The 20,939-nt window shown below is 41.9% G+C and overlaps 1 protein-coding gene across 7 annotated transcripts in view; it reads left to right on the plus strand.

The window, feature by feature from the left end:
* The window catches only part of NFATC1 (nuclear factor of activated T cells 1), a 111,143-nt gene that overhangs the window by 35,098 nt on the left and 55,106 nt on the right, over nucleotides 1-20,939 (plus strand). For all 7 annotated transcript variants that reach the window (XM_041714235.2, XM_041714231.2, XM_041714232.2 and 4 more), the window contains 3 exons: nucleotides 9,141-9,343; nucleotides 12,478-12,650; nucleotides 14,588-14,728. In XM_041714235.2, the coding sequence (XP_041570169.1) occupies nucleotides 9,141-9,343; nucleotides 12,478-12,650; nucleotides 14,588-14,728 (517 nt within the window). The remainder of the gene's footprint in view (nucleotides 1-9,140; nucleotides 9,344-12,477; nucleotides 12,651-14,587; nucleotides 14,729-20,939) is intronic.

Below are 20,939 nucleotides of genomic sequence, written 5' to 3' on the forward strand. Positions count from 1 at the left end.
AGAAGTTAAGAATTGCAAGTATATCTGTAGTAATTTTCATGGCAACAGAACAGTAAGTACAATATTCGTATTATGAATATGGCTCAGTATTTATAGCTCTCCAAATATTTACAGAGATAAAGCCTTTAAACATAGCCCCAGATTTCTGTCTTCAGTAGCAGTTTAAATAAATGTCATTTGGAGAGAAGTTAAAATTGAGGCAAAAGGCAGCCATTTCTAGTTTAATATTGTCTCACTTGTGTCTCTGAACTCCAAAAGTTCTATGCCTGAAACCGTGTTGTCCCTGTCTCATATGAGCCAGTGTTTATCTTGATGTGCACCTCAAAAGCACTGGCCTTTAATCAGATAACTCTTGTGAGTAGATGGGTGCCCCATTGTCCTCAAATTCACAAGGGTGAGAATTCAGAGTCATGCAGTTGCTGAAGTACTCGTACTCGTGAGCTGCTGAGTTAAAACATGGGTGCTGAGTTAAAACATGGCTTTGAGGGTGTGTCTCGGATTGGAGGAGTCACCGAGGGATGCTGGCAGTGGCGCTGGCATGGCTGGGATGGGCAGTGGTGAAGGACATGCTGCTGACAGCACCTGAACACAGCCGAGGATCCTGGGCCAGCCTGTGCTCACCACAAACAGGAGCGTGCTGGGTGCGAGCAGTGCGTCAGCAGCGTGGCGAAAGGCAGGCTCACAAGTATGAGCTTGTCCGGGGTATCTGCCTAAGAACATGTAATAAATTCCTTCTACAGGGCTCTTGTGATAATTTATTTTTTTTAACCCATGCATGGCCATGGGTATAACTGTCCAAACTGAAAGCCATGATGGATGCTAAAGGCAAACCCTTTGAGTAGAAACTCAATAGAGTTTCTACTCTACTGAGTTTCTAGAGTGAGGGGTTGGGTAGTTTCAGGGACACTGTTAGGCTGGATTTACACCCAGACCTGGATTTATAATCCTTGGAGAGTGATGAGGCAGCAAGGATTAGGAGAAGAACATTTCTATTGTCTTGTGGTAGAAGAAGTCATGAGAACAGTAATGATTTCTTGGTGTCCCAGTGAATAAGGTGCACAGGACTTACAAATCCATTCCATTAGTAACTCCTTTTCTGATGGGCATCTCTTTTGTGAGTCTAACAGTTTTAGGAGAAGTGTGACACATGTTGGTTTATATGTACATGTATTTTTTAGGAGGAAAATCCGTCCTAGAAACAGGGAGTAGTGTCTTGAGGCTGTTTAGACAAGGAGATTTCATGGCTGTGCTGAGAGCCAGCAGCCACGAAGACTGTTTTTCCCTGGATAGAGGCTGAAATTACTTGTGAGCCAGTGACTAAGTGTACAGCATCTCTATTACATTAAGATTAATAATTCCTCAGCGTATTTGCAGCTGGAAGTTTTATATAGATCTTCATTCATCATGATGTGAACAGCTGCTTTTTTGCTGCTCTGTTGAGTTAAGGTCAAAGTGGCAGCACTAGATAGTGCCACATAAAACACACTCCTGCTGTTTCCATTCACTTCTCTCCCATCTAGCTCTAGTCCTTGGCCCAGGATTGGCCCCTTGTAGGAGCAAGCCACCCTATTTGTATTTGTGGACCAGCTCTGACTGCAGAGTTTGAGTAAATCCAAGGAAAATCACTTTCAGAAAGAAAAAATAAATCCTGAAAGTGGCACAAAAATCTGTAGGAATTCCTGTTACAATTTTATTTTAAGTAAGTGAAAGACTATGGGGTAGTAACACGTTTCATTGCACAGAGCATAATTTATTCTCTTTTTTTGCTTACTGCATTAGATGCAGTAGTAAGTTTTGTGACAGCAAAATCTGTCACAGGCAGAGGGTTGTCTCAGCTCCTAAGGAAGTGTTTTTTCTGTTTGGTTGTTTTTTGAGGGGTTGTTCTGTTTTGCTGTATTTAATTTTTTCATTCTGAAGTCTGTCTGTTCTGCTGTTTTGAATAAGATGCTCCTCTTTTTGAATAAGAAGTCCTCTCACAGAAGCGTCCAACCGGACCAAGTTTAGTACCCGAATAATCACTGACAAAGAGTCTGGAGCTGAGCTGTGCATGTCATCAAAAACCGGCATCCGTTATTGCTTGCCTTGTTGCTGGCAAAAGGAAGATTTTCCTGGTCAGGATGACGTGCCTCGCTCAGTCCTAGGTACACAGAAGCAGGAGTCTAGACATCTGGAAAGAGCAAGGGGCACATGGGTGGCACGGCAGTGACTGAAATGTATACACCTGCAGAGTGTGAGCTTGAAGGTGGAGAGAAAAAGCTGGAAAGAGACAGGCATTCTGCAACATGCAGAGCAAGAGACGTGCCTCACTGGTTTGCTGGTGCTCTGTCGATGCTGCCTGTCTGCCTCATTGGCACTGCTAGGGCTGTTTGCTCCTTGTCCTGTGGGGATCTGAATCCCCAGCATAGGGGCTGCCAGCCCCTGCCTGGCTCATGCTTGGTAGATCAGGGTACAGCTGCCTGCTTGTGCCCTGCTGCTGCCTTTCAGCATGCAATACACCCTTGAGCTGCAGGAGAACTGCCCAGCTTCCCTCTGGAGCAGAGGGGTCAAGGGGAGTTCCATAAACCAGTTCCCATGGCACCTGGGATTTGGGAGAGGAGCTTCAAGAGCCACTATAGTCCCCCTCCTCAGGGCATCTGAGGTGTGTTTTTTTTCTCAGACCACCCCCAGCAAATGAATTAAGGGCCAAGCCAGGTCAGAATAGGTATCAGGGAATTTTGCAATGAACAAGGCAGCCTTTTCCTGACTCATTTTCCCAGAGGCGTAGGTTGCTGGCTTCCAGAGCCTTCAGCAGCAGGTTCCTGGGCATTTTCAGCTGGGGGCATGGTGGCAGGGCAATTCGGTGGGTGCCCAGGCAGAGGTTGGGCAGGATCTCTGCAGTGCACACCAGAATAGATGCCCTGGTCTCCTGACCTCACCCCCTGTGCCTGCGCTTCACATGACAGTCACTGCCTGCAAGATCAGCTTTTCCCTCCTGGCGTTCAAACCCATGATGCAGTGGCTTACGTCTTCCAGTGCTTCTGTGTGGGAGCCGAAAGTAAATTCTTTTTCTTGAAAATCAGGTTCATGACACTATTTTTATGTGTGCTCGGTGCTAATTGCTGAAATCAATACCCAAAATGTTTGTGCACTTTCTTTGTAAATTAAACAGCTTGATCTTTGATTTGGTTTTAAAAAACCAGGACACTGAGCACTCACTGATGATATTTTATTGAGGTTGTATATTAGGTACACTTTTAAAACATGACGATTTGTTTCCCTTTATCATGTGCAGTTCCTGAAAACAAAATACCTGCTGCTTGAAAAAGTTAGCAGTAAAGCTATTTAGTGTACAGCTCCAAAGCTCTAGCTTAAAGAGATGTGCAGCACTTGTCTTGACTTTAAAATGTCCCTATTTTATAGATTTTATTTATAAATTATTTATTTATTATAAATTGAGCTTTTTTGAAAGCATTGCAATTGCTTTCCAAAACATTGATAGGGATAAAAGGGAAAGAAGCCACCTTACACCAGACTGGGCTGTTGGTCTCCCCAGTGATTCTCACCAGACTGAAGCAGGTATTCCTTGAACAGTTCTGGGAATGCAAATGGGACAAATAGATATGTAAGCCATTGCTGAGCATAAGCACTGTGGTACCTGCTGCAAGCAGTGTGGCCATCAGTTACATGGTCAGATAAGTAGTTATTGTTCTTAATATTTTTAGAAGCATAAATTTTATTGTTGTCTTTATTATATACCAAACATAAAAAGCCAGGCACACACACAAGAGGTATTGCTAATATGAATGTTCACTGTGGCATTTTTTGGTGCATCATTATCATTAAGGAGACAGCCTTTACGGGCCTCAAGAGTCTCAAGCACAAGCTGCTGACTGGTTTTGAGAGTGAATGTTAAGTCCCTGGTCATGCCCTGCTTTATTTTTAGTGGGAGCTCAACCTTTAATGCATTGGGACAGGCTAAGCCCTAAATTATACCCTAATGTTCATTTAATATATTTGCAAAAGAGTCCGGGTCTGGAGGAATGCACCACTGTAGGGTTTTTGCAGTCCTTTTCCCAAACTCCCAGTAAGTACACTTGAAAGCTGCTACACAGGACAGCTCCCTTTCTTCCTGACTGATGTCATGGGTGGCACAGAGGGTGTATCTGGCTGGTGTGTCCCATGAGAACAGGACCATTCTTTTGGTGGCCTCCAGGAGCCTCTCCAGACAGAGGCCTCCTTGTTATGACAGGTAGCTTTCTGAGCATTTCAACAGATGCTTGGCTGCCAAAAGCATAAAGCACTTGGAAAGGGAACGTGCAGAATATTTCAACGGCGTTTCTTAAAATAAATGCCGTGGCTTAAATAATAGAAGTTTTCCTCACTGTCTGTAGAATAACCACTGAAGCTGAAATAGTGTTTTGAGTTATTGGATGTGGCGTTTGCAAAATTTCCTCAAAATTTAGTAACTGTAGCAAGGTTTTAAGGAGGTTTTGCTTTTGTTTTTTCCTAGTGCTTGTGTTCAAAACACCTAATCTCCTTCTGCTCATCGTTTTCCAAGTCTGTTCAATTCCAATTGGCAGATTTAATAGATGTGTACCAGAAGGACATTTGGAATCCAGGCAGCCTCAGTATGCTTACATCTGTGATAAACCAGAGATCATCATAACTGTAGGGCTGAATCAGATAGTACCTTGCTCATGGCTGTGAGGGGTGACAGCCCTGTTTCCCTCACACTTCACTGGCCACTGGAGGAAGATTCCTGGTGTTCAGTGCCATGGCATATGGACACATGAAAACATCCAGCCCCAGCACACAGTTACATCTCCTTGTGGAAAGGCTGCGGTTTGCTTTGGCACCCTGCACTGACATGAGCAGCAATTTACTGGTGAGAATCGAGACATGTTGGTGGGAGATAGTGCTGGGAAAGTGATGACGGAGAGGTGTAGGAATCCCAGGGAAGGCTTGATGCGGTGGCTCAGCTGGTGCAGCCTTTTCCCTGGCTCTTGCTCTTGCGTAAGACGATGTAAGGTGACGAACAGCTTAGCTGTGATCGGTCCTATTCTGGTGTTAATTACCAGTGACTGCATCGCTTTTGATAGAATTAGAGGAGTGTGTAACAGGCCCGCAATTAAGTCTGATTTTGATCTTAGCAGCTTCAGACAATAAAAATGAAAATGTCATTTGAGATGAGTTCAAGTATTTTTAAAAGTGTTACTCAAAGAGGAGGAAGAGCAGAATAGTCAATGTTTGGTCAGAACAAGAGAATATGACCTACTTTCATTTAAAAACCAAACACTTGGCCACACAGTTTTTATCTGCATATTCAAGTCTTTCCTGCATCTTTCCTTTGTACCACACCAGGTGACTGCTCTATCACTGCCTTTATTTGGGAAGGGAAACTCATTCAGAAACGTTGCGCTCCTGGTCCTTTTTTGCAGCTAGCTCTTTTTACAGTTTCACAGCAGGGGAAAGTACACCTCTTTCCACGTGGATCTATGTGTTGCCAAGCCAAGCATGCTTGGTAGGAAAGACATGTCTTTTATTATGAATGCTGTAGCTGAGAGCACCTTTGTCACCCGTGCTCAACTGCTGAGTTATTAAGAGCTTTGGACTGTGTTACACAGAGAAAAAGATAAAAATAGGGTGTCTGACGCATGCATCCCATGTTGCACGCCAGGAAACTGAATCGCTCTTCCACCTAGTACAGTACCCCAGAGCATACATGGAAAATATGCATGGATATGCATATGCGAGATCTTTCCTCACCAAGAAAAATGCTCAGTCACCCTTTTTTCCTATCCCATTTTACACTGATCTTGTTTGATAATCCCTTTGACTGCTGGCAAACCTAACAGCTGAAAGTCCTGCACCGGTGCTTTTACTGCCGCTGCTCCTCACTGTTGAACCTGTCTCCCATGTTTTCAGGGAATGGTGGAATATACTTATTACACTCAGCTGACAGTAAGCAGGATCTTGCCCATTCACCAGACATCTGCAGTATGCTGAAAACTCTTGAGGCTCAACACTGTCTGTCACAGAAATAACGCACTGGGTGCACAGACTAAAATAAGTCATTCCCAGTATGTGCCCCTTTATATGTTAATCCTTGCATCGCTTTCTTTATTGCTTCTGTTGGCATACACGATTATGTGACATAATATAAAAGTAAATAATGTGATGCAATGGGTAAAGCTCAAAAGGAAATACAAATGAGAGATCAGATGCTTCCTAACACAGAATACAGCATAAAACTTACAGTGATGTGAATGTGAATTTTTTGTATTTTGAGGGCAGCAAAATCTAGCATGTAGCAATTACATGAGTCTTTCTGGATGTTTCTGGCACCTTCTAAGTTGGGGAGTGAGTGACTTTGGGTAATAGATCCAAAATAAAGTATGGCTCTGCTCTAGGATAGGGCCTTTAAAAAAAGCAAACACAAATTTAGCTTGACAATTACAAACCTTAAAAAACAATGCAAAACACACAACTGAGATCTCATTATTTATTTTCCAGCATGTGAACACTTTTCAGGGGAAGGCAGGTGTGCAAAACTGGGGACCATGGGTGTTTGATTGCCTCCTGGTAGGAAACCTGTGGGAAAAGCACAAGCTGAGGCTCAGCAGTAGGTTACAAACTATGGCAGCAGCCAAGTTCGGATTTAAAGATAAAGCCTGAAATAGCAGAACCCAATGCAAGACCAACATTTTTGGTCCTCTTTGCCCGTATTCAGTAAAACATATGGGTACCTTTGTGTGCAATTTGCTTTTGCTGAATTGAGTTTTGAGTTACTCGCTAGTCTATTTTTACATTTTAAGTGTCCTTGTAACTCAATATGTGTTTGTTTTAATTTTACACTCTCCATAAAAAGTATCCTCCATGACGACTTGGAGAAGTGACCGCTGGCAATGCATAGAAATTTATTTGCCCGGCATGTCACACTGTCTTACTTTTCCCCCTGCAAACCCACGTGCTGGTCTTGACCAAAAATATCCTGGGATACCTTGTGTCTCCTCCCTTACCTAAGATTTGCTGCTGAGGTTCTGGAAGTGGTGAGGCAAGGAAGATCAGCTTGGGACAAATCCAGGTCACTCTACCAGCCCTGCTCACACACACTTGAATTAATGAGCAACCAGGCTGTCATGTTGGGGGAGCAGGGTGGTGATGAGTAGGACAGTAGCTTCCCTGTGGTCACTGACTGTACCAGGAGCACTTTGATCACCCACCTGCAGCTCAAGGTATATGTCTCTCTCTCGGGGAGAAAGCCAGGAATCTCATTTTTTTGCAGCATAATGCTGACACGTGTGTCAGGGGCCATAGGAGTGGGTGTTCCATGTGGAGCTGGAGGGAGATTCACAGCCCATGGCATCCTCCTGAAGGCAGTGTACAGACATAGCTCTGCTTTTCTCACTCTGTTGTTTTGGTGATAGTGCAGATTTTCAAACTGCCACTAACATGTTTCCAATTTTACAATGCTGGCATGAAACCATCATATCATATCATATCATATCATATCAATCAATCATGTCAAAACCCCCTGGCTCTGAGCTGCCTTCATATGATGTCTCAGGAATGCAGAGCTGATTAAATAGTGTAGGAAGGCTAGAAATGAGCCTTTTCCTCCTCCTATCCCTGTATCCTTCCAGCAGTCACATGCTTTAGGTAAGGATATAAAAATTGCTGCACCGAATCAAAAATGCTTCTGTTCTCTTTGCTTTTCTGACAAATTGTGGGGTGAAAAATTTACAGCGTGCTCGATTGGAGATGGAAGATGTGTCTGGGCTCGTCATCCTTCCTTCTTCATGCATTGGTCACTGTGGTACCTGAAACTTTGCCACTATGAATTGCTGTTGCCATTCACAATATTTGATAGTGGAGAGAGGGCTTTGGGCCTGTTAGCACCCACCAGAATTTTGCAGGGCTCAAGGAGTAAAAGTGATTCAAGATAATTGTTTTTAATAGCATTCCTGCTATCAGATGGTAAAATACCCTAGAGAGATAACATGAAATTACTTTGTAAGATTTAAGGAAAGTGAAAATAGACAAAATACAAATATAAGCAGCATTTGATATGTGGGTTTCACCACTTGCTTTTAGCTTTATTTAGCTTTGAACTTGCATCTACCTTAAAACTAGTGTTGCTCCTTACCAAATTATGGTAAGTTTTGAGCTGCCATATTCATTAATGGTGAATAACTCATGCCCAAACCCACCTGAACCATTCAGAGAGGAACCTAAACCTACAACAAAGTGAGCAGGTTTGCTCTAGGGTGGGCATCTCCTGGAACAGTGCACCTTGCACACGTTACTCTCTCCTATAGTTGCTACATCCTCCCTTCCCTTGGGACAAGTCTTCACCACTAACCCCTGTAAGATAATTGTTTTTGTGAGACTCATTTCCCAATGCCAGGTGGCAGCCACAAGTGGGACATTGTCTGGGGATTCCACAGCAGTGGGAACCATGAGTAGCTTCTACAGGAGATGGTGTGGATGAGGTCAGGCTCTGCTTCCTCTGCATCCTGTGGCAGAAATAACTCTTGTTGTCATCAGAGCAGTCACTGTAATGTGGATGAGGTTCAAGCCAGGCCCAAGAGCTTCAATGAGATTTTTGTGTGATTATAATAAGAATTTGACACACATGGTAAGCTGCTAATCATGTATATGTGATCTGTCTCCATGCTGTCCCAGGAGATATCTACCAGCATAAAAATCAGCTAATGAGGGTACAGGTCACAAGCAGCAAACTGCTGCTGCATGAAGGATGCCCAAGGAAGCATGGGGATGGGTAAGCTGTGTCCTTTCCATCTACAAACTGTCAGTTTTGCATCCTTCAGTACTATGAAGGAACATCAAGTTTATTGTGTTTTTCTGCTGAACACTGCAGCAGAATTTATGCAAAGTTTTCTGTGGATGTAGCAGGAGTACTCAAAAGCTCAGCCCATCTAAAGTGCCTCAGGTCCTTTAAGATAATAAGACATTTTGTGAGTGCACCTTTTTATTGTACCAATATTACATTACAGGAAAAATGGAAGGGGGGAACTTAACACATAGCACCTGTCACAAGTTCTCTCCTTGAATTAGGCTCTCCTGCTTATAAAACTTTAATTGATTCCTAGCAGTTTATGTGCATGGTGCTCAGTGGGCCTTTTCTGTTCTCTTGCCAGCTCCATGGTTACTTAGAAAGCGAGCCGCTCACGCTGCAGCTGTTCATTGGGACTGCAGACGACCGCCTGCTGCGACCCCATGCCTTCTACCAGGTTCACCGGATCACCGGCAAGACCGTTTCCACCACCAGCCATGAAACAATACTTTCCAACACCAAAGTCCTGGAAATTCCACTTCTTCCAGAGAACAACATGAGAGCAATGTAAGACCAAGGCACCATGTCTGACTCCTAGCGGTTTTGTCTTGGTCACCTCACTTAATTTCTTTGGGGTTTCTTTCTTTCTTTTTGTACGCAATTTTCTTTTCCCTATCTTTTTTCTTTTCTTTCCCCACATTTCTCTCTGTAATAGTAGGTTTTCAAAACTTTGCTGAGACAAATTGCCGCTAATCAGCTTAACAGCAAAACAAACTGCACAAATATTTATGACAACTGATTTGCTTTCATTCTAGAGTTTCAGCTAATGTGCTTATTTGCCATTTAAAATAAGTATCTCAGTTACTGAGCTGTAAATATCTCCTACCTCAGCTCCTGCATTTAGTTTCTAAATATGACACCTGTTGCTCCTATACGCACTAGCACAAGGAATAGAGCAGATTAAAATTTATCTTTTGATGTCAGAGGAAACTCTTAGAGAGCATTTCCAAGTACCTTTGTGGTTTTTCTGAGGTATTTTCTGAGAGGAATAAAACCACTCATTTCTCACATAATAAAACTCAGCATTTTTCATAGCACTTGCTTACAAGCAAATCTTCCAGAACTAAGAAGAGTTACCTCTGAGAACCTTTATTCAAAAGTGATGCAGTTTACAGATTGAGTTGTTAAACTGGGCTAAGTTTAGTGCTAAGCAGAAAAGCAGGCATGGATATCTTAGGATAATTAAGTGTCCTGTAGGTCCATTAAACAACTATAAACATCATTATAGGATGATATATAAAGGTTAAAATAGCCTTCTGTGTAAGTGATATACATGAGACCTTCTACACTATTTTATCCTGTCCTCTCTGTACCCCTCCCTCAAATCAACCTAGCCCCTTATCTGAGTTGTGTCCCCCCTCATTCAAATCATCCTAAACATTATCTGAGCTGTCTGCCTTGGAAGGAATTTCTATGTGCTTGCGTGCAAGTACAGCTCTTGGGGTGTGTGTGTGTATAAATATAAATGTATTCATATTTATATATAGTTGCATGCACCTATGTGTGTGTATATATAGGAAGATAGAAAGAAAGCAAGAAATCCTGACCTCCACCAAACCAAATACCATGGGAAAATCACAATATCACTCCTTGTTTTTCATACAGTTTTCTATGCCTTAACAAAGTGGAAAATGCTATTAGACACCTAAAGTCCTTCCACACAAGTGGTTATTAGAAGCTGTTTTGCAGTGTCATGTACAGCACGCCCTGGAGTGCCTCATGTAAACAGAAGAGCCAGAATATGTTTAGCTGCATTGCCAGCTGGGCTTAGAGTGATCATTCAAGACCTTGAGGATCTCTCTCAGGGCATTGTGTTAAAAGTCACAACAAGCCTTCAAAATTTTTGGCCCTGTTTGCCACCATTGTAAGTTGGTGCGCCTACCTTGAGGTTAAGGACATTTCACCAGTTTGTACTCATGCAGTATTTATCTGGCACTTTATTTATCCAGTTTGAACCATGGTTTTGGCCATATAGGAACATTATTACCATTTCATTCATCTTTCTCCCTAAAATAAAGGTAAGTTACACAGTTTGGGAGCCAATCTGAGTATTTTTGTGGCATGGGTGCCGGACTGTAGTACAGCTCACTCAAGGATCACAATGCTTTGGCATATATATATACCTTACATGTCAGTAGTCTAAAACCTCATGTAGCACTACAAATGAATTCAAATTTGGAGCCAAAGACTTTTCTCACACTTTATGTGTTCAGGTCTTGATTCAGTGAAACACCAGAGCTCATCCGCCCATTTAAACTTTTGCACATTTAGCTGTTCCCATTGACTTCAGATTTTAATACCCATGACTTTACAAGTTTGAATTTAAGTACTTTTTCTTGTCTGAACATTTGGATATAAATTATATGTCAATAATTATTCAATTTACAAGTGTTGTTATAGGAGAGACAAAATGGAGAAATGCACCATTTCTTCCATATCTTACGGATCTTTGCATAGAATTTTGACATGAATACAAATACTCTGTAATTCTTACATCTTCACCTGCTAATATGCATTGTTGGGAATCTTTAATACTTTCATTTGTTTCTTTGGTCGTATCAGCAAGGGCATTTTTAAAATTCTGAAATCCATACTTTAGAAAAAAATGCAGATCAAAACCATGCTGCCATTATGCTTATTAACAGTTTGCTTCAGAACAGAGCTTCAAAGGTCTGGAAGGGGAATTAAACTCTTTGAATGCAAAATAAAGTTAACTACGCATACTCAATGTAATAAACTGCATGCCAGAGACCAATACCCAGAAGAAGTTGCCATGTAGCCTTTGTAGTCATGATCAAGGCAGAGGTATTTTTGCAGTGGGTTTTTGAGTGGGTTTTTGAGGCATATGTTTATATGTCTTTTGCTCTGGGAGCTTCTTCTGTTAAAATATTTGACAAAAATCCTGACTCGTAAACTCATCCAGGAGAAAACCAAAGCTAAAAAACCTAAAAAAGAGAATGAGGTCAAAAATTGTAGTAGTTGTATCTGATGAGAGGCATGTTTTTCACTAATGTGGGGAGAAGACTCTGAGTTTAGTTTTTTTCATGCAGAGCTTCAGCTCAGCACTCAGCTTGGGAGTATTTCCAACTCATTGAAATACAAACAAATTGACAGTAGAAGTGACCTCAGGGAGGGCTGTGCTCATTAAGAAGAACTTCAGGACTTCTCCCTAGATTGAAAATCTTGTCAGATTTTTTTCCAAATCAGCTGTAACAAGTAAAATTGAAAGTAGCCTGTCATTCTAGGTTAGTAGCAGTTTCTGCACTGCTGTTGCATCCCACTGGCTTTCCTAGTCTTGCTGTTTCTTTGGGCTTTGGTAAATCTTTAACTACAGTCCTTATAGGATGGGACTGGAAGGGGAGGAAGGGTCTTTTAGATTTTCTTCCTCTGAGAACCAAGATAACATCCTAAATTTGTGTGCTTTACAGCAGCCACCACCTGCTGCTACTGATAGCTCCAACTCAGCTGGTTGGGAGTGCAAGTACTAAACAAAGTCTGCTGTGTTCAGCCTGGTCATTGAGCTGTGCCTGACGCAGTTTTTTAAGAAGAGCATGCAGGAGAGAGGGAAGATATTGCACTTTCATGTCTTCCTGAAGTCTTCTTGAAGTGAATTGAATTTCCCTGTGTTTCCTTTTGAATAGCATCGACTGTGCTGGGATATTAAAGCTCCGAAACTCTGACATCGAGCTGCGCAAGGGAGAGACGGACATCGGTCGGAAGAACACACGTGTGCGTCTGGTCTTCAGGGTTCACATCCCACAAACAAATGGCAGGACCCTCTCCTTGCAAGTAGCCTCCAACCCCATTGAGTGCTGTAAGTAGCAACAACCTCCTTTTTCTGGATATTATTACAAAATTTTTTAATCAATAAGGTTGAAAATGATGTCTAAGATCACTGTTAACTCAGCACTGCCATGTCCGCACACCTTTTGAACAGTTTTTAACACTTCTGCCCCACATGCATTCTGTTCACGCCAATATGCTCTACATTGGTTTTGCTTCACCTGTCTACTTAGTGAACTTTATTCTGCTTTCCAAAAGTACATGGTTTACATCAAGAACAGAATATCTGTGCCTTAGGAAAAAATGTGTAGCTTTGTGCATTGAGTGCTGTAGGAAAACACACACTTACAAGTAAAGAATAGTTAAACTAATAGTAGACCTGGGAGTGACAGGGCCTTTGGTTTTGGTGACTCCTTATCATAAAGGTAACTGCTGTAGAAGTTTTGGAAAACATCTCTCATGTCCTGTTCACTCTGTTTCCTCATCATAAAGCAAAAAACCTACAAACAAAACCCCAGCCCCTTTTATGAGGAGCTAGCAATATACTAGAGCTGACACTGACAAGCCTGCAGCTTCAGAAAACCTCCAGAAACCAGGTCTGGGTCTCTTTAAATGAACAGACTGTATTTTATCAGATACACTGGGACACCCTTCAAAGGTACCTATATAATTTTTGCTCTCTAAGCCTTATCAGCATCCCTCACACAAAACAAAATGCTTTGTGCAGCTTTAACAATCCAGCATAAGTGGTGGAAGCTGAATTTCAATCTAGCTCCCAGTGCTATTTTGATTGGCTGGATGGACTGAAACAATTTTTTAAGGTTTTGCTGAATTCCATCCACAAAAGTGGAACTTTCTGATGCTTACAGAGTAGGAGGGAAACTTAATATCTGGCAGGTGTGTGAGAGGTGGTCTCTGGCAGAGGGAATAGGGAGGAAGACCTGACCATTCATGCTGGAGAGCAAAGCAAAAAATGTGAGTAGTCACGGTTTCATCCTGCAATTGAAGTTTATGAGAGCTTTTCAGTTGCTACACAGGAGGATAAGGCACAGTTTGCATCTATCCTTAGCTGGTCTGGGCAAAGCTGCCAAGCTCAAGGAACCACTGAATGTGAAGTTGATTGGATTTGTGTCAGGGTACTGCAGCTTTGCGTGTTGTGTAATGAGCAAAAGCATGGAACATGCCTACTGAAAGAAGTGGAAAAGAGAAGAAAAAATAAGTGCTAGTGTTATTTACAGTGTAGAATGTGGAATAGGCTGGTGCCAAAAACTTCATACATTTCTTAGTGCATGTGACACCAGAAGGAACCATATAATCTGGATAAAATGTCCCATCATTCCTTGAAGCAGCACTCTTGTCATCTCCCACAGTTGAATGGGGATAAAATTTGTGCTACAAGAATACCAGAATCAGTTTACATGGATCCACATGTGCTTGGGCACTCAGGTTCATTTGGAAATACTCTCTCTAAAGTGTGAGCTCCTACTGGATCATAAGGGCCATGGCTGCTGCTGCTGCTACAAGACAGTTTGCAGAATTGACAAGAGGGTGTATATTGACTGAAATTAATTTTGGACATGTGTGATTACCTTGTCATGTGTGCCTTGTAAACACACAGCATATATGCTAGACACAGAGTGAGAGAAAATTATTTAAAATAAATTAATTTCCATTAAACTACACTTTCTGATAAAGTACATATCAAGCTGAGTTTTAAAATACTTGTTCTTTGTGAGCCTTTTGAATCTGTTCTGCTGTTTAACACTATTGTTTACAATCAAAGCACTTGAAAATGAGCCATGTTTCCTGTAAACCTTGTGACCTTTCTTTGTTTCTGTATCAAACTTTGCTTATCTTATGAGGGTAAGCATTAAGTTACTTACTAATGCAGTATTTACTTTTTTGTGTGTTCGTGGTTGTCTTTTTTGTTTTGTTTTGTTGTTTTTAATCTTCTTTATAACTCTCCAGCTCAGAGATCTGCCCAAGAACTGCCTCTGGTGGAGAAGCAAAGTACCGACAGTTTTCCTGTTACTGGAGGGAAAAAAATGGTACTGACTGGTCATAACTTTCTGCAAGACTCCAAAGTCATCTTTGTGGAGAAAGCTCCAGGTATGTCTTTTCTAGACTCCAATCTGTCTTCTCCCCCACCCTGTCTGTGTCAGATGATGAAAGCACAAATATGGTAATGACATTTTCTTCTGCACATAATACGTTTTCCATGTCACTGGACAAAGCTGTGGAAAGGATCTGAGCCGTGCCTAATGCTGAGGTTTCACACTGTGACAACTGTAGTTACAGGTAGACAATAGAGACATTGAAAGTCAACCTTTGGCATTTGTTTATTGTACCAAACTATGAGTGTAACAGGCAGGACCTGTGAGAAGGGTTCCAAATCTCTGGTGCCATGTCCCCTAAAACCTGCAGTACAGTGCATCTTTCTTAAACATTTCTGTAATTTGTGCTGCTGGTAGTGTGTGTGCACCTTTGTCTCCTGTGGCATTCAAAAGGCGCTGGCTGAGGAGGGCTTGGAGCATATACATTCATTTGAAGGACAGGTTTACCTCGAGGACTGAGAGAAGCACTGAACACAACTTCCCCTCGCCCAGCACTGCTCCTGCGGTGCTTTGGTGGTGGGACTGGTTCTCCTGGAGAAGACTCTCAGGCCAGGCTGAAATAGGGAAAATGGCATGGAGTGGGAGCTGGGGCTGGGGCAGGATGTGCCTGCAGGAGCGGTGGATTCACAGCAACATGAGGCAGTGCCTAATGGGTGTGAATGCCCCCCGCGGGAATAAGCAGGGAGCAGTGGAGCTGGGAGTCAAAGTCAGGCTCTGAAACGAGACTGCTAAGGATAGTTCTGAGTCTTGTTTTGGAAAGGGTTTCCCTGGCGCTGGCACAAGCTATGAATTCCTCAGCTGCCGGCTGAGCCCCCCACCCCCACCCCGAACTTAAAACAATCTTGGGCACTCCTCATGCCGCCTGCACCAGCTTTGACACTGCACGTGTTTAACCCTTTATGTCCACGAGGTTCCCACGCTGCTCTCCTGCCCATAGTTCCTACCAGCACCACAGGAACTTGGGCCATGAGGCAGGGTGGCAGATAGAGCAGGGGAGGCTCCAGAGGCAAAGACACCCAAGTCTTTGGGCTCAGCAAGCCCAGAACAAAAGCAGAAGACTCCCCTGAAATTCCCCAACAGAATCCTGGGTTGATGAGGTTTAAGTTGCCAGAAGTGCCTTGGCAGAGGTAATGCCTTGGCTTCTCGGGGAGAGCCAGTTGGCACATTTCTGTTAACCCCAATCACTGCAGCACACACAGTGGTGTGACATCAGAAGAAACATCCTTTTCGTTTCTTGAGAAAGTTTTTGAAAAAATAGGAAAACGGTGGTATTGCAATTGGAAAAAACTTAGTTCTGTTCTCTGTATTCCCCCCGGGGCGGGGAAGAAAGTTAATGTCTACTTTAATTTAAACTTCCTTTGCTGCACAGAACTGGGTCAGTGTGACATGTCAGGAGTCTTCAATCTGTCTCATTACAAGAAGGAAACCACATTAAATCACATTCCTTAATACTTATTTCCTTTCCTCTTCCTTTTTTGAGTTGGAAAATTTGTAAGTATTGCGTTCTGAAGAATTAGGATTGTGATGCTGTTTGCTGTGTGTGTTACCATAGCGTGAATCTGAACACTGTCTCCCTACTCCTATATTCCTATACTACATTAGGTACACTAAAAGCAGGATATTCATGGTATAGCTTTCAATTACAGAATTTAAGGTGCTGCCTTTTTTTAATAGTCTCACTGTAGGTTTGTTGCAGTTGCAGGGCAGTACAGCCTGCAGGGGCTGAGCCCTTAGAGTCAGAGTGTAGCATCTCCAGGAGCTGCAATACTTGTGTCAGTAGAAATGACACACAAAAGGCAAAGCTGCTGGCTAATCTGGGCTGAGCAATTTTTAAGGCTTCCATGGTTTGTGTGCTATGCTGCCTCACACAGCTCGGTGCGTCAGAAGCAAACAAGAGTGATATATCATTAACTTAGTGGCAGACTGCTCTGGCTGGATTTTTGAAGAGTCACTGTATTTAATGTCTAATGGACAAGCATTAGCAGCCTTCACTTTTGTAAATCAGCATGGGGTGTTTCTTTCCCTTTCAGCTCTTGAAAATCAGTGAAAGTAGGTCAAGAGAAGGAACACCAGCATAGTTTCTCTTTCTCTTAGAGCGCTGGTTATGAACCTCTGTGAGTAGCTGGAGACATTCATTTGTTTTGCTGCTGTTACCACTTTTGTTTTTGAATTTGGAATGTTAATCACATTCCTGGTAGGTTGCAGCCAAACACAGCTATTACAGAGTAATAGATCAAAGTAATAGATCATTGTGCTCATAAAGAGAATGCATCTTTTGTATAAAATTTAAATATTGTACTATGTCAACTCATGTCTTCAGTCCTTACTCAGACAGAGTCCCCAAGCTGGGAGGCAGTCTTCTGGAGCTTGTCTAATTCCTCCTAGTCTGCATACTTAATTGGATAACGAAAGGAGTTTGAGAATACTTTTTGTTTGCCTTTTATCCCCCCAGTTTTCCTAAGTCTGCTGAGTGCATTGTGGTCTGCTGAATGTTTTTCCAAGCATGAGTCCCAGGCTTTCTGTCTTCAGGGCTAGCCCTCAGCTGTTGTAGTCTCTGGAGAAATGGCATTATCCTGGCCTCTTTTGGTGGGGGTGTCAGTCTGAGCAGTGACTCATACAAGAGGGAATCCCTGAAGAATGATCAAATCAATCTTTCTGCCGGGGCGGCAGTGGCTTCCTGCTTTCAGCTTAACCCCTTACTACCTGCTGTTCAGCCAAGAAGCGTATGAAACAGGGCAAAACAAACTTTGCAGCCCTGTGACTCTGTGTCTCACAGGGAAAATAAGGTATCCAGAGGGTGAAGGCACGACATACTGAAAGGACCACAGGAGAAGCGCTGCGAGGACCTTCTCCAGAAGGAGAGCCCCTCATGGTGAGGTCTGTCAGAAGACACCCCTTTGGATAAATAATGAGTGCTCAGAAGTGGACTAAAATTTGCTCAGGATTCTACAGTATTATGAAAAAGTTCTTATGTGTTGATGTGAGGCCTTATTTTGCCAGATTTTGGCAAATTTTGGCAATATTCTGTAGCTTGTACGTCACACCATATTTTCCAGTGATGAGCAGTGGTATAAAATGACTGTCAAAGAAACCTAGCAGTAGTGAAAATGTGAATGTTAAAGGTACTTCAAGAGGTTAAATTCAATTCAAATTCTGAATTATTTTAAATTCAGAATTTCCTTAGACTGGGGAGTCCTACAATGACTGACAGTTAAAAATTACACTAATAATTTTTCTCTTATCTCCTCTCACTTTCTGTCTCTCTTTGTAGTCATGCATTTCTCTTCCTGAGGTTCAAAAGTGTCTTGTGCACATCCTGGTTGTTGAGTGCCACATTGAGGATGGCCAACACCTGTCTGTTTGTTACCAGAAGAATTGGTACTTAGTAAAATATTGAAAAGTCTGCAACTCCTTACTAGCCAGGGCCCTTGATGTCTGTAGACTGGGAGTTGCTGTGGCAACAAGGTGTGCATTTTATTTACAAAAGTAGGTGAAATGAAATTGGTGTTTGTTAGCTATGGCAGGAAGTTTTTGGCTAGGAGTGAAAATGTTTCCTGTTAACATGAGCATCTGCATGGATCATGATTGTGGAATTATAACAAAAGACTTATTTAGTTACTTAAAATTTTAAAACTTTTTATTTTATTTGTAGATTATAAATCTACCAGGCAACAAATGTCTTGAGAGAAGTTCAGAAAAAGCAGAGATGTTTGAAGAGTGTGTTTTAGGGATTGCATATCTATCAGCAACCTTTTTTGAGAATGCATTCTGCAAACACTCTTTTCAAAGATAATTCTTTAAAGGCAATACAAGTTACTAAACACAAAGCAGCACAAAATCCTAACTAACCGAAATGACCATACGCTGGCTCTTAGTATATCAGATTATGATCAGTGATCTATAAAACTGATCACTGCACTGAAAAAGTCCTGGTGTTCATCCCTCGGTTCACAAAATGTATCCTGTAACTGATGAGTGAAAGCTCAGTGATGAGACACAAACTCAGTATTCCAAGGGAGAATGCACAGGAAAATTATGGGTACGTTATCATAAATTATGGATTATAGTTCTTGGCATGCTGTAGGATATTTTGGGATAGAAAATATATTTGGGATAGAAACAATATTTGGGATAGAAAGAGTATTTTGGGGGTTAGAAAAAGTCTCATATTGAGACCTGAAATAGTTAATCTAATCCCTCCTTACTCAAAAATTGCTCCTCACTCCTGTAGCTTTTAACACTGGAACTAGCTCAAGTATTTCCAGACTTCACAGATTTGGCCAAGTCTAGACATACCTAAAATAACAGGCTAAACTGGTGAAATCTTTATAATCAATTCGTGACTTACGGGCAGAAATGGTCATTGGATATGTGTTATTATTAATTATCATAGCGTTGAGCTGACACTAGTTAAGTCAGAGCTCCAAACCCATTTCTTTGCTTTTGTGCTTAGTGACGAGAGCTCAGGGCAAGGGTTTTAAAGAGTGAAAAGGCTAGAAATGTAACACCCAACTTCACTATGGGTGTTCTCTTCTCAAATAACACTGACTTTGGTACTTTGACTTTGGGCTGTTAATGTTGAGGGCCATTTTGTCCTGGTCAAAGGCCATGTCTAATCTTCCCTACAACAAATGCCCCTCCCTGAAGATGCATTACTCTCTTTGAAGGGCATTTCTAGTGTTCACACTATCTCTGAGTAACTCCACACTTAGAGACTTCAGTGGTTTTGAACAACTTGTTAATTACTCAGACTTCAACAGTAATCCTTGCACCTATGCAGTTCTGTAACCTAATGGCATAATATCCTCAGCTATTGTACCCAAAGTCTTGGACATTCAAAGTTCCTGAAAGATGGTGAAATAAACCACATGTAAGAAACATTTCCTCCAGTGATTTTTCTTTTTGAATATTATCAAACCATTAGGAAGCTTTTCAGATTTAGTTATTGCTTAAATTTCTTCATTCTGTTTTTATTTTTATTTTGTTAAATGGATTTTTCTGTCAATACTGTTCCTCCTCCCTGCTGAACAGGTTTTGCTCTTAGAACATGAAGGTGTTGATGTGTAGTAGTTATAACTAGAGCAGGTGAAACCTAACTGGGTGAAATCACTAATACATATTTTTTTAATATACATATGCCAAAGGAAATCATAACTTTCTGTGAGTATTTCAGATGGGAAAATGTAGCAGTTTGGTAACTGTCCACTCTAGCATTTCACAGGTTTTTTGTTCCTCTCAAATTTCTCTGTCTTTGGCAAAAACTAGAATCAATCAGTTTCTGCCTTAAGGTACAATTGTCAGTCTTACAAATTCACTTCTGTTTTCCACATGTTGTGTGAGCAGAATTTACCTTGTAATGTGACAGGTAACTCAAACACAGTCCTTTAGCTTCATCAAAACTTACGAAAAGTTCTGGAAAGTGATATGTTGATGAAACATTTGAGTGGCATGTGAATGGAACGGATGTGTTGAGGAAGCATGTGGGCTTTTTGGTTTGACTCGGATACACTGCGGAGCTTAGGGTTTGGAGTCTGTTTTGACGTGATGTGATGAGATGGTGAGATGAGTGACCTGAGTCTTGGCAGAGCTTCATGTGGTAAAAGATGTCACATTCTCAGAGATCTTTCCATTGCTCTTTCCATTGCCAGTAGCAGTTTGGGGGGCAACTGGCCAAAAAGGGGTCATGTTTCACACCAGTAATCATACTGTAGCTCACATAATAAATAAGCAAGTGGCAAAACTCTCCTTACCCCTATAGTCAGATAGACAGATACTACTTAATTTTGTCTTTATCTGTCTGTTTATCCAAGTTCAAGACACATGTTCCAGTTGGCAGTGAGCAATTGCATGCTGACTCATGCGCAGTGATGTTAAAAATTCGGGAGGCTAGATAAACTGGAAACTTCAAAGGCATACAAGTTGGGAGCACAGAGTTCATGTGAAGGTCACTTGAACCTAGATCCTGGAGATGTATTGATAGGTGAAGGGGTTTCTGGCCACTGTCCAGAAATAGATATCCTTAGGCAAATTGTGTCATCAGATGCTGGAGTCATTTGATGGTGGAACCCTTTCATGCGCACAGAGGAATAGTGATGCAGCTTGTAGGAAATGTCAGCACGTTTCAGTTTTTCCTGGCTGTTTAGTCTAGGGAATGGTGAAGACAGAGTGGGACAGCAGCCATACACATGAGATGGTGTTAGCAGCAG

The sequence above is a fragment of the Taeniopygia guttata genome, chromosome 2 (assembly GCF_048771995.1).
Source record: "Taeniopygia guttata chromosome 2, bTaeGut7.mat, whole genome shotgun sequence".
Taxonomy (NCBI): domain Eukaryota; kingdom Metazoa; phylum Chordata; class Aves; order Passeriformes; family Estrildidae; genus Taeniopygia; species Taeniopygia guttata.